The 13282-nt window shown below is 40.5% G+C and overlaps 1 protein-coding gene across 1 annotated transcript; it reads left to right on the forward strand.

Moving 5' to 3' along the window:
• The first annotated feature begins 34 nt into the window (after positions 1–34).
• LOC118859128 (zinc finger protein OZF-like) lies at positions 35–8929 on the forward strand. Its single transcript, XM_036769568.1, has 5 exons — positions 35–101; positions 1122–1288; positions 4246–4372; positions 5352–5471; positions 6683–8929. The coding sequence occupies exons 2-5, from the start codon at positions 1286–1288 to the stop codon at positions 8101–8103; spliced, it is 1671 nt and encodes a 556-aa protein (XP_036625463.1). The 5' UTR covers positions 35–101; positions 1122–1285; the 3' UTR covers positions 8104–8929.
• Positions 8930–13282: the final 4353 nt, after the last annotated feature.

Raw genomic sequence — 13282 nt, forward strand, 5'->3', positions numbered from 1 at the left:
TGTGGGCGTGGCTGTGGGGGCGTGATCGGACAGCCCCGCCTCCTCTCCTAGCCCCGCCTCTCGTTCTCTGAGGCGCTAAGCCTCTTGGCTGAGGCATTTAGGTGAATCCCTGCCTAGGGCTCCCAGCTGAATGACCGATTCCCCGTTTGACGTAGAGCTTAGTCCCTCCCCGTCCCGAGGCCTCAGTTTCCCCATTTGTGTGAGATGAGCGGGTTGGAGGGCAATTGAAACTATCAGTGTCAATATCATTGTCAGAAGCTTAGAAGCCGCCAGGCTAAAGGTCACTTCATGAAAAGTGCTTCAGGGAGGTGCAGACCAGAGGCCTGGGGAGGCCAGGGGGATGAAGGAGGGTGTCATGGAGGGTCTCGTCCGAGCTTGGCTTTCGAGATGATGAGGATGGAGTTTGAGAACGGAGAGAGCTTAAAAGAGGGACTGCGCACAGTCCGGTTTGGGTAGAGCTTAGAACTCTAAAAGAATGTAAGCTTCTTGGGGTTGGGGACCCTTCCTTCCTTCCTTTTCTCCTTCCTTCCTTTCTTTCCTCCCTCCCTCCCTTCCTTCCTCTTTTGCCTTTGTATCCCCAAGACCTAGCATGGTGTGTTAGTAAATGCTTGTTGAATGAATGAATGAATTCTCGAAAGGCTTTGAAAGCTAGACCAAGGAGTTATAATTTCCTCTGTGAGCAATGGCATTCCTTTGACGAACGGTTTTGATTAGAGCAATAGCAGGGGTATCAAGGATAGATTGGGCTTGGTTGTCTGTTATCATGTACAGGAGGGAATAGATCATCTGTAATCACACATTTATATAGGTGACTATAAGATTTCTGTTTGTCATGACTCGGAAAAGTGACGATAATAGGAAAGGCAGGAGTCATTTATTTCTATAACAATTAAAAAACAAAGCTTCTGGACGTATCTCATAAAGAAGAAAATTCATTTCAGAAGCTCCTGCAGCTGATTTCATTAGTTTTTGGTCAGCATCTACTTTTCCATTTCTGCTTTCCAGGAGGAAATGCCTATCCCTTTTTAACCCTTGTAAATAATTCTGTACTCTGAAACTTTGACTGAATGATGTCTTTCTTAACCTATTCTCAGTTTAACTGTGATTTTAATCATCCTCAGGTTTCCATCTGTGCATAAAGACAGGAATCTTCACAGGGTGACAAGGTCTGTGGAGGCAGCTCAGAAGTCAGTGCCTGCTCTCCCTGCCATCAACTTCCCTTCATCTGCAACACCTCTTGGACTTCATCATCAGAAGGTTCTGCTCCCCTTCTGTGATCTTCAACATGGTACTCACCCCTATGTATCTGAGCTCCCTCAGAGTATTTTAAAATTGGAAGGTCTTCTGCTCTAGGTCCTATAAAATTCCTGACAACTCAGTCATCCAGCTTTCACCTGAATACCTTTATTGGCATACATTTCACTAAACTACAAGATAATCCCATTCTGATTTTTTAGTAAACCCATGATGGCACTAGTAATCGCCCTTTGTTCAAGTTTTTATGAGCCATTAGTTTAATAATCTATACTAGAGTTCTGCCAGTGATTAATGTTAAACTAATGAATTTGTGGATCTCAGAATCCAGTTATTTTCCCTTTTTTGAAAATTAAGACAATATTTCCCTCCTTTCAGCCTTCAATCACAGCGCTAATCTTTCATGATTTTCCATATTAGAGATAACACAGTAATGATCAAGAACAAAAAGAAAACTTAAGCAAATGGCAAGTGACTTAAGGAAGACCGTGTTACTGTGATGGAAGTAAAACTCTCAAAATGCTATCTGAGCACTTTATTTGCCGACACCCATTTTAGAGGGCTTTTAATAACATAAATTATTTGTTTCTCTTAACTCCTGGACAAACTTTGTTTTATATCCATTTCCTAGAATTCAGTAATGAAGATGGATTTTCTTTTGATTAGATTCCTAGGATTGTACAACCAGAAAGGGACCTTAGAGGGCATCTGGTTCCATCTCCAAATATTTACAAATAAGGAAGCTGTAACCTAGGGAGATGATTTATTCAAAACTGCACAGGAGTTAGTAACAGAGACAGGACTGAATAATAATTATCATATCTATAGCACCTTAAGGTTTATCCAGTGCTTTATATGTATCATCTCATTGGGTCTTCACAGCATGAACTTCATATTGTTGGAGTCTTGGTCAGTAGCGGAAAAATCCTTTCCCTACTAGTTGATGCTGAGAAACTCTTTTATGGATTCTGAAGTTGTATGATCAAAAGGCTTTGGCCTATTAGAAGACTTTCCTCAATACCTCATTGGGATGAGGCATTCCTTCAGGCTGTGCTGATAAAGTAAATGAAATGCCTCACTGGTTCATACTTTTTACTTCTTCAATCACATTTTATCTTTCCAGCATAGTCTCATTTTCATATAAGAGGCTCTTTACTATTGAGGACTTTTGCTATTTTTTTTGAGTACTTTTGCTATTGAGTACTTTGAGTGAAATATTTAAAGATTATTCTTTCCTTTGTATACAATTCTACAACTGTTTTCCTTTCTTCCCTGTTCTCATCAGAATCTGTAATGTGTAATCTCTGCATCTGATGAGTTGTTCTTCTAAAACTAAGTATCACATGCTAATCAATATGACTTAATTGTTAGCGTTTACCTTTGTGTAAGGGACGTTTACCTAACAGTCAGATCTATTGAAAAGTGGAATGGGCTGACTAGAAGGTGGTGGGTCCTCTCTAACTTGAGGTCTCTGAGTAAAGGTTGGATGACCTCTTATCTGGTAAGTTGTAAAGAAGATTCTGGTTCAGCCCTAGATTTGGTCAAGTGACTTCTGAAGTCCTGACCTGCTCTGCGGTTCTTTGATTCTTTGAAGGTGTTTGTGTTGCCATAAGCATCTGTAAAATGTTGTTAATCATACTTGTTACCTCTCAGAGTTGTTCTGTGGAGCAAACAAGGCACTGTATGCAAAAGTGTTTTCTACCCAGATATCATTTTGTACCCTGATACGTAGTGTAAGTTTTTACCATTCTTATATTTTCCTGCACATTTCTTCTCAACAGATCATAGGAGGCCCCTCCATCCTCTACAAAGATCAGTCTGTGCCTCTGCACTTAGGAGCTCTCCTTTCATTTTTAGGTTAAAAACCATTAACCATCTTGGGTTTTTATGCCAGCAGCCCAAGGATTTCCTTTGAGAAATAACTTATAGACCTAGAGATCCTCTACTGCTGATGATGAATATTGAACTTTCCTCTGCGCCAGAGCTCTGCGTGTCTCTGGGCTAATTCACATGAAACAGACAATTCCATCCATCCTGGCCTTAATTCTCCTGCTTAGCAATTCACTTTGTTCACAAGGACTTCCTTACCACAGGTCAGTGATGTCATTGGTGCCTAAGTATAGAACAACCAGCTGTTCCTCCTGAGACCTAGTTAATCTCCCTTCTCTACATCCGGTACAGCTTGTTTTCTTTGCCCCAGCGGCCCATTTGCTAATTGTGTCACAGGGTCATCAGAAACCAATTGTCTATGCTTGCAGTCAGATGGCTGAAGAGAAACAGTCCTCCTAATCAGTGGTGGGATTCAAGTAAATTAACAATCGGTTCTCCATGGAACCAAGCAGAGGTGCTGCCACAGTAGGTGCAGGCAGGCCCCCCCCCCCCCCACTACAACAACCAGTTCGCCGAACTCAACCTAAAATTAGGTACCATTTCTGTAGAACATGTGCAACCTGGCTCAATCCCACCACTGCTCCTAATTAGTTTTAAACATTTTTATTATTATCTTTTCTTTTTATATAACCTTCATTTACAAATATAACTCTTCTCCCTTACCTCCCCAGAGAGCCATCCTTTGTAACAAAGAATAAAAATGAAGGGGGTGGGAGGGCAGGGGGAGAAAAAGCAGGTAAGTAAAACTGCTGCCTAATTATTAATACAGGTTGACACCACGAGTGGTGGCAGATCCATTACTAGTTGTAGATGTATCTGGTCACTTAATATGTATTTTAAGCCACCTCTTTTTGTTATAGGTTAAGTAATGAAAGTCTCCTACAAATAGGTACTGTATTGTCATTCCTACTAGAATTATGGACTTAGAGAGGGACAGGACATCTGCAGTCATCTAGCAAACCGAGGCCCACTGAGAGGAAGTGACTTGTTCAGAGTCACACTAAGACATGGGGCCTCTGACTTCAAATCTCAGTGCTCTTTCCATTACACTTCACTTCCATGCTGAGTTTATCTCTGGAGCAGCAATAATGTGTTTTTTAGGAGTTGGCAACCTTTGAGGATGTGGCTGTGTATCTCACACGTGAGGAATGGGGGCTTCTTGAACCTGCTCAGCGAGACCTTTACAGGGACGTGATGCTGGAGAATTACGGAAACTTTATCTCACTGGGTAAGAAAGAACTGATTGGTAATACTTCCTGAACTACCTTCCTTCTAGGAAGACATTCAGGAACCCCCATCAGGGATTGTTGGATCTTGCCTGACTTTCCTATCCTATTAGCTGAGGCAGTTTTTGACTTTGTGGTTTCTTAATTTTCTTTTTTATTATCATGAACTTGACAAACAAAAAAAAACTATAAACGAAGGACAGAAAAAGAGGATAGCATATGAAAGCATCAGTCTCTACTAAAGTATATGTTAAATTTAACATAGTAGTATCAACACTGCTCTGTGTCCCATTCTGAACTTCCTTCTGTTCTCTTCTGTGTATTTTTTAAATGTTTCATTGATGTTTTTTTTCTTTTTCCATCATTATCTCTATTCCTCTACTCCACCCTCATTCTCCTCCTCTCCCCCATTAAAACTTTTCCTTGTAACAAAAAAAATCAAGCAAAAGAAATTCACACTTGGTAGTACATGAAAACGTATGTCTCATTCTGTACTTACAATCTTTCACATCTCTGTCAAGAGATGGGAGCATGACTTATCATCTTATATCTGGAATCCTGATTGGTCATTTCATCGATCAGAGTTCTTAAGTCCTTTAAAGTTGTTTTCCTTTATAGTATTGTAGTCATTGTATAAATTGTTCTGGTTCTTCTCACTTCACTTTGCATCAGTTCCTACAAATGTTGCTTGGTTTCTTTGAAACCTTTTGTCATTTCTTCAATGTGCAATAATATTTCATTACATTCACATTTCATGATTTGTTCAGCCATTCTCAATTTATGGAAAATAAATTTGTTTATAGTTCTTTAGTAGAACAAAAATAGCTACCACAAATATTTTTGTACATATAGAACCTGGGGCTTTTCTTAATTCTTCCCATCTGCCTGCTGACCTAGGACACTGGAGACACCTCTGAGAGAGTGCTGATTTCTTAGCATGAACTTTAATTGGCCACATTCCCTTTTCTCCCCCATGAAAAGGATTTCTAGTCTCCAAGCCTGATGTCATTTCTCAGCTGGAACGAGGAGAAGAATCCTGGGTCCTGGATGTTGAGAAGCCTGAGGAAACAGTGCTGTCAAGTAGAAAGGGAACTTACAGAGGTGAGTTGCGGAGAACTTGGCAAAAGGCAGAAATAAGAGCACGTAGTAAGGTACACAATTTGAAATGTCAGAGGAAGATTTCTCTTTAGTGTTTCATACTCTAATTCTGCTCAGAAGCTTCAGAGGCAGACTTTCAGGCTAGAGCCTAATTAGCACAATTAGGCACCAAACAGCGTTACTGGTTGCCTTCTTACTTATTCTGACTCCCACCACCCCACAGTTCTATTAACAGAATTGAAACTAATACACAACCTCAAGAATTCCTCAGTGTCCAGAGGGCATGTAGATAGGATCCCCTTTCTTGGTTTCAAAACCATCAGAGCAGACCTTAGGAAAGGAACACTAACTCACACATCAAGTGAAAAGAAATGAGATTTCGAAACTATTGTGAATGGAGAGTTCAGCCTTCCAGGAGCTTGTGCTGGTGAATTCACAAAACTTTCCTACTGTAATGACTGTACAATTTCAAATGTTGTTGGCTTTTATGAACTGGGCTGATTCCATCTTCTGGAGTGAGGACTTGGTTGTGGAGAGTGTATCCCCTTTACATTTTGGAAGTTGTTTCTCCTCTGCTGTTGTGTACCTTTGAGCACCTTCAATTCTGCTTCTGTTTTTATGAAAACCACTTTCACCTTTGAAGAGTGGGTGGGGAGGTGGGGACTTGGGGTGGGTGTGGTATATGTCTTCTCCTGGTGATTTGCCCTGGAGCATAGAGAAACTATGCTCATTGCTCATTTCTCAGATGTTTTAACAACCAACCCAATCTTTTGCTTTTGTGGGCTGGCTATGACTTTTGCTGGCTTCTAATAATCATTCATATGTAGTATCTGCAGAAACAGGGGGGAGTTGCTTTTTGACCAAATGCAGTTCTTACTCTCAGTTATCTCCCAATTTCAATTATTCCAATCTATGCTGGCAGCACCCGCCCCCCCCCCCCCCCCGCCCCCCGCCACCTTTCTTTTATCTCTTTAGATTTTTTTGACATCACTGGTGAAACAACCCATTTATTTGACTGGTTATCCTGTTGTCTCCCAGATATTTCTGCCACTAATGTTGACATATTATTACCTCCTCTCTGCTCCCCATCTTCTCATTTTTAAAAGCCATTTTCCTGTTCTCCATTCATGTCAATTCAATATCTCTGTTCTCCAGGAGTTTACTTTCTCCCCCCAAAATCAAGATACAGTATTTGCATTTTTGTTTTATTTCAGGTTGTAAGAAAAAATACAAGGAGAAGTTGTCTCTAAGATGGGAAGTTCCTAAAGGGGGAAGAAAAATATATAAAAATGCATCAGCAAAACACCCAAGAGATACTTCCCAGGTCTTGGACTATGGAGAATGCTGTGAAAAGGAAAGTAATTTAGAAGAGCAGATCAGAAACCTCAGGGGAAAAAGACAGAGTAAGTCCAGTTCTGAACAAATGCTTATGTTGCAACAGAAAACAGCCAGAGAAGAGAAAGGCCAGGAACCTAATGAATTTGGTAGACTGGTCAGTTGTAGCTCACACCATGTTACAAATCAAAAAGTTCATACAAGAGAAAGAAGCTACAAGTGTGACACTTGTGGTCAGAATTTTGTACGTCATTCAGCCCTTATTCAGCACCAGAGAATTCACACTGGAGAGAAGCCCTATGAATGCAGTGACTGTGGGAAAGCCTTTAGTCGAAGCTCAGATGTAAGAAAACATCAGAGAATTCATAATGGAGAAAAACCTTATGAATGTAATCAATGTGGTAGAGCCTTCAGTCATGGCTCACATCTTACACGACATCAGAAAATGCATACTGGAAAGAAACCCTTTGAATGTAATGAATGTGGAAAAGCCTTCAGTGAGAACTCAGATCTTATTCTACATGAGATAATTCATACTGGAGAGAAACCTCATGTTTGTAACAAATGTGGGAAAGCTTTCCGTCGTAAATCATACTGCATTCGACATGAGAGAGTGCACATCGGAGTGAAACCTTATAAGTGTCACGACTGTGGGAAAGCCTTCACTCAGTCCTCAAGTTTTATTCAGCACCAGAGAGTTCATACTGGCGAGAAACCCTATGAATGTAAGGAATGTGGCAAAGCTTTCAGTCAAAGTTCACATCTTACTGAACATAAGAAAATTCATACTGGGGAGAAACCTTTTAAATGTAGTGAATGTGGGAAAGCCTTCAGCTATATCAAAGGTTTTAGTCAACACATGATAATTCATAGTGGAGAGAAACCCTATGAATGTACTGAATGTAAAAAAGCCTTCAGTCGCCATTCCCTCCTCATTCGTCATCAAAGAGCTCATACTGGAGAAAAACCGTATGAATGTAATGAATGTGGAAAAGCTTTCAGTAGACAGTCAGTCCTTAAGGAACATCTGAGAATTCATACTGGGGAAAAACCATATGTATGTAAAGAGTGTGGGAAGACCTTTAGTCGGAGTTCTCACCTGATGCAACATCAGAGAACTCATACTGGGGAGAAGCCATATGAATGCAATGAGTGTCAGAAAGCTTTTAGTCGAAGTTCAGATTTCTTAAAACATCAGAGAATTCATACTGGAGAGAAACCTTATGAATGTAATAAATGTGGGAAAGCCTTCAGTCAGAATTCATATCTCATTCGACATGAGAAAATTCATTCTGGTTGAAAACCCAGTAAGTGTAATGAATGTGAGAAAGGCTTTATGAGAGGATCAAATGAAATAATATTCGAAAGCACTTAGCACAGTGCCTGGCAGAGAGAAGGTGCTATGTAAATACTTATTCCCTTTTCTTTCCCCCTTTAGTTAGAGATTGTAAATATTAGTGAAGTCACATAGACAAGAAACAATTTAAGTGAGATTAATGTGTGGTAATCTTCAATTAGTTTACAGATTTTATTTGGCAGCAGAGGACATATTAGGAAAAAAATCTTTTAAATGTAATAAATGTGGAACAGCCTTCAACCAAAAAAACCACTCCTTGAATATCGTAGACATTGTATTGGCCAGTTGTTTTTGTTTGTTTGTTTGTTTGAATATAATGAATGTGGGGAAGCCTTTACTTACATTAGACTAGTTTTAGGTGCATCAGATAATTCATTTAGGACGGAAATTTTATGAATGTGGAAAATTCATCAGTTGCCATTCAGTCCTTATTTTAGATCAAATAATCTCTACTAGAGAGAAGATATTTTCTTTATCAAACATTGCAGAAAACATACTAAGAAAATCCTTTTACATGTTCCAAAAGCATTCAGTCACCCTTCAGTCCTTAATTGAGACCAGTGTTCACACTAGCTCATAATAATGAACATACAATAATTCAAACTAGGGAGAAGTCAAACAAAAGTAATAATTGTAGGCAAACTTTTAATGAGAACTTCACAGTATCAGAACTTTTATACTAGAGAGAGACTATATGAATGTGAAAAAGCTTTTTTTTCCAGGTACTTTCATTAACATCAAAGAACTGGTAATAGTTAATTTGTGGATGTATTGGGTTTTGGGAAAGAATTTTGTGGATCCCAGATAATGTATTTTGGGTCACAGACCTTTGTAAGCTTTTTGAGAGTACTGATTAAGTTTTTATTAATTTTGTTGATGTAGCATCTAGCCCTCCACCATCTAGATAGGCAACGAAAAATAGTGCTTGTTTATTAAATGATTAAAATGTTGTTGTGCTGAAAGCCTTCAGTAATGGCTTCTCCCATAACCACAATGTGAGGGTTCCAATAAATATTTAATATCAATCAATATTTATTAAGGACCTACTATGTGCCAGGCACTGTGCTGAGTGCTGGGGATACAATTAATAAAAAGAAAGCCATCCCTGCCTCCATGGAACTTACAGTCAGGGGCCCCAGTCAGAAAATGCCCCTTATTAACTAAAAGCTTGCTGTCGATCTGAAAATGGCATGAATAGCATAAAAATAACCTGACTTGGTCTAAAGTAAACTCATGTGTTGGGCCATGTTCAAATAGTAAATATTATTTGGGCCTTTGAGTATTCTGTTCTGGAGATAGTGTGTAGAGTTAAGGCTGGAGATATGTCAAATTTCTCCCTATTCAATGAGCATTTTCTCTCTGGTATTAATTGAACCCCCTGTGAGGGGATTAATGGCCTTGAATAAGTGAATTTTGAGGGTGGAGAATAGAGGGCCAAGGCTGGAATTTGGGTGAGCCAACATTTGGAGGGTAGTAAGAAAGGAGCTGTTAGATATACAAAGAAAAGTCAGTCAATTGAATGTTAGAGATGGAAGGGGCTTAGTGATAGGCTAATTGCTCTTCTTTTATGTATGAAAAAATGGCCTCAGAGAGGGGGTACCTCTATAAACACAAGCTAATTTGAAGAGAAGGGGGACATTAATAACAGGATATGGGGGATGAAGTGTTTTCAGGGAGTAGGTGCCTCAATTCTTGAAGTCTGAGGTGACTTAGTAACTTGTGCCTCCAAGACATGGGGGATGACTTGTGCAGAAGATGCCTCCCCATTTTATAGATTAGGAAACAGATTCAGTGAGATGGAGTATCAGAATCATAGTCATACAAATGAATGGGAATTTAAAGGTTATCTAGTCCAAACCCCTTCCAGAAAGGTGGAATGATTTAACTGAAGCCATACCAGTAGCATATGACAGGCAGGATTTGAACTCAGGCTCTCTGACTTCAATTGCAGTGTTTTTTTTTCTGTAGTACTATGTATGTCTAGTAGCCTTTTTTCAGTCTTCTGCCTTCTTAACCTTTCTGTAGCATTTCCCACCATTGACCATTATCCGCTAGATGTTCTCTCTTCCTACCTGTCTGAGCTCTCTTCAGTTGGGCTTCCTTTGCTGGTTCTTTATGCACATTATGCCCACTAACCATGAGGGTCCCCCAAGACTCTGTCCTGGGCCGCCTTCTCTTTTCCTTCTATGCTATCTTACTTGGTGATCTCATCAGCTCCCATGGTTTAATTATCATTTCTATGCAGATGATTCCCATATGTGTATTCCTGGGTACCAACGGCCTTTTGAACATTTCAGACCAGATGTCCTAGGAGACATCTCAAATTCAACATGTTTTAAAGAGAGCTCATTTTCTTTACCTCCAAATCTTCCCCTCCTCTGAACTTCCCTGTTACTGTCAAGGGCACTGCCATCCTCACAATCACCTGACTTGGTGTTATCTCTGACTTGGGTCACCTCAGGTATCCAATCCACTGCCCAATCTCATCATTTTTAACTTTATGTCTCTCACGCATTACCCTTCTGTTCACTCACATGGCCACCCCAGTTCAGGCCCTAATCATATCAAGTAGTGTATTGCAATGGCCTTCTAACTGGTTTCCTTGCCTCATCTTTCTCCATCTTCCACTCACCTGCCAAAGTCATCTTTCTAAAGTGTAGATCTGCCCATGTCACCCCACTACTCAGTTAACTCCAGCAGCTCTTCATTACCTCCAAAATCAAAGGCAAACTCTTCTGTTTAGTATTTAAAGCTCTTCATAACCTGGCTCCCTCCTACCTTTCTGTTCGTCTTACACTTACTCTCCATTTGCTGTTCCTCCCCCCCACACTCCATCTCTGGTTCATCATGCCTGGAATGCTCCCCTTCCTTTCCTCCACCTCTTGGTTTTACTGGTTTCCTTCAATTCCCACCTTCAGGAGATCTTCCCCTAAGATTTATTTTCCTACTTGGCTGCTCTCCTGGACTTCATGATCCCCAGAAACTCATCATTCTTCAAGATAAAACCAACTCTGAAACTTACCCCTCCTTAGCACCATAACCTGCCCCTGGCATCCCTCCCACCTTCCCTCTGGTTGGCAAAGGCAGACAGTAGCCACCGAAGCTCCCTTCCCAGGTCTTCCACCATTTAAGGAGGGCTTTCAAGGCATTCACCTCTTCACTTCCACCTAGTTGCTCTTCTAGACTTTGTGATCTCCAGAAACTTGTCATCTGGCAAAATGAAATCAGTTCTGTAACTAACACTTCATGGATCAGTTCCCACCATGACTGCAGGACTTCATCGTAGTACTTCTTTCATCTTCTTTTTATACGTTGTCTTCTCTCATTGGATTGTGAACACCTTGAAGACAGGGGCTGTCTTACACCTTTCTTCGAATCCCAACACTTAGCATAGTGCCTGGCACATAATAAGCACTTAATAAATCTTTATAGACTTTACTCTGAGATTACTTTCTATTTATTCTGTGTATCTTGTATGGGGCAACTAGGTGGTGAAGTGGATAGAGTGCTGAGCCTGGAGTCAGGAAGACTCATATTCCTGAGTTCGAATCTGGCATCAGACAGAGCTGTGTGACTCTGGACAAGTCACTTCACCCTGTTTGCCTCAGTTTTTTCATCTGTAAAATGAGCTGAAGAAGGAAATGGCAAACTGCTCCAGTATTTTTGCCAAGAAAACCCCAAATAGGGTCATGAAGAGTCTGACACAACAGAAAAACGACTCAACAACAACAAAGTGTCTTTTATGTATATAATCTAGCTATTTACATGTTATAATGTTATAATGTGGGAGGGCAGAGACTGTTTCTGCCCTCTTTTTTTTTTTAATCCCCAGGCCTTAGCAAAGTGCCTGGACTATAGAAAGTGCTAAATAAATGTTTATTGACTAAACTGACTAAAGCTTCTTAGTCATTTGGAGGTGAATAAGAGAATTCCAGGTGTGGAGCAGCCAATACAAAAGTGAGGAAGTAGGATATGGGATACTCCTGTAGCACTGGCTACCCTGCCTCCCACTACCTGAAGGCCAGGTGTGTTAGATTTCATCCCTCCCTCAGGGTTTTCTGGTACCCTTAAGGGGACTTGGGGGTGTCTGGGCTCTCTGCCAATGGCTCCATCCCCCACTGATGATGTTACCCCCAGTGTATGGCATGGTCCCCTGTATCCCAATTCCATTTAGCCACAAACATTAGTTTTTACAAAGGAATATTTATTTCAAAAGCTATAATCATAAATATACAAACTTATTCCCAACACAGGCATCATTGCTCTCCTCTCTTACACCTCAGTTTCTGGTTTACAGTTTAGCCATTTCCTATAGAGCCATTCCAGTTCCAAGTCCAAAAACCACTTTGGACTCTGCCCTGCAGGGCTGGCTGCAACTCCAACTCCCATGTCTACTGCTGGCACCTGAAACTGAAGATAAACAACAGAGAACAGAACAAAACCAAACAAAAAACACCTCAGGCTGATTTTCCAGAGGTGGGTAGAAGAGAAAAGAAAAAGGAAGTCCTTCCCTTCTCACTAGTTCAGTTCATGGTGCTCACACTGTGGGTGAACTGTGATCTTCACATTTTGGATGCAGTAAGAAAGTGAAAGAGCAGCAGGGAGGGGGAAAGAGGGCACATGGGGTGGGGGAGAGACAGACAGAGAAAGAGAGAGAGAGAGAGAGAGAGAGAGAGAGAGAGAAGGCATATATATTTTTAACAGTCCTTGTCCCAAATTCAAAACAGTTTTCTGTAGTCTCTCAGAAAGAATAAGCAATGTCTTTTTACTTGCTTTTGCGCAGTGCCATATAGCAAAGTTCCCAAATAGCTAATGTTAACATTATATACAATCCCACATATAAAAATGAAAATCACAATTATCATCAAATAATACATTTTGCAGATTCAACGAAATAAACATTTTTACTAGTTTGCCAAATATTTCTGCTAGCTTAGCTTTATAAAGTCTTTCTGAACCTAAAAGCAAGAGAGCAAAGACAAAGAAAACTGGCTTCTGTCTGCAACAGAAACCTGGTCCACACTGAGCTTTCCAAACTACATGGAACTCTCCCCACAGGGATTTGGGACCTGGAGTCAACATGGTGTCACCCCATTCTCAAATGAGAAAACTCCTGGGTGAA

The sequence above is a fragment of the Trichosurus vulpecula genome, chromosome 1 (genome assembly GCF_011100635.1).
Source record: "Trichosurus vulpecula isolate mTriVul1 chromosome 1, mTriVul1.pri, whole genome shotgun sequence".
NCBI lineage: Eukaryota > Metazoa > Chordata > Mammalia > Diprotodontia > Phalangeridae > Trichosurus > Trichosurus vulpecula.

What these genes read in the sequence shown, in the direction of transcription:
- LOC118859128 (XM_036769568.1), top strand. An exon ending in CGGAAACTTTATCTCACTGG is followed by an intron (nt 4,373 to 5,351) that starts GTAAGAAAGAAC and finishes CCCCATGAAAAG; the next exon opens with GATTTCTAGTCTCCAAGCCT. An exon ending in TAGAAAGGGAACTTACAGAG is followed by an intron (nt 5,472 to 6,682) that starts GTGAGTTGCGGA and finishes GTTTTATTTCAG; the next exon opens with GTTGTAAGAAAAAATACAAG.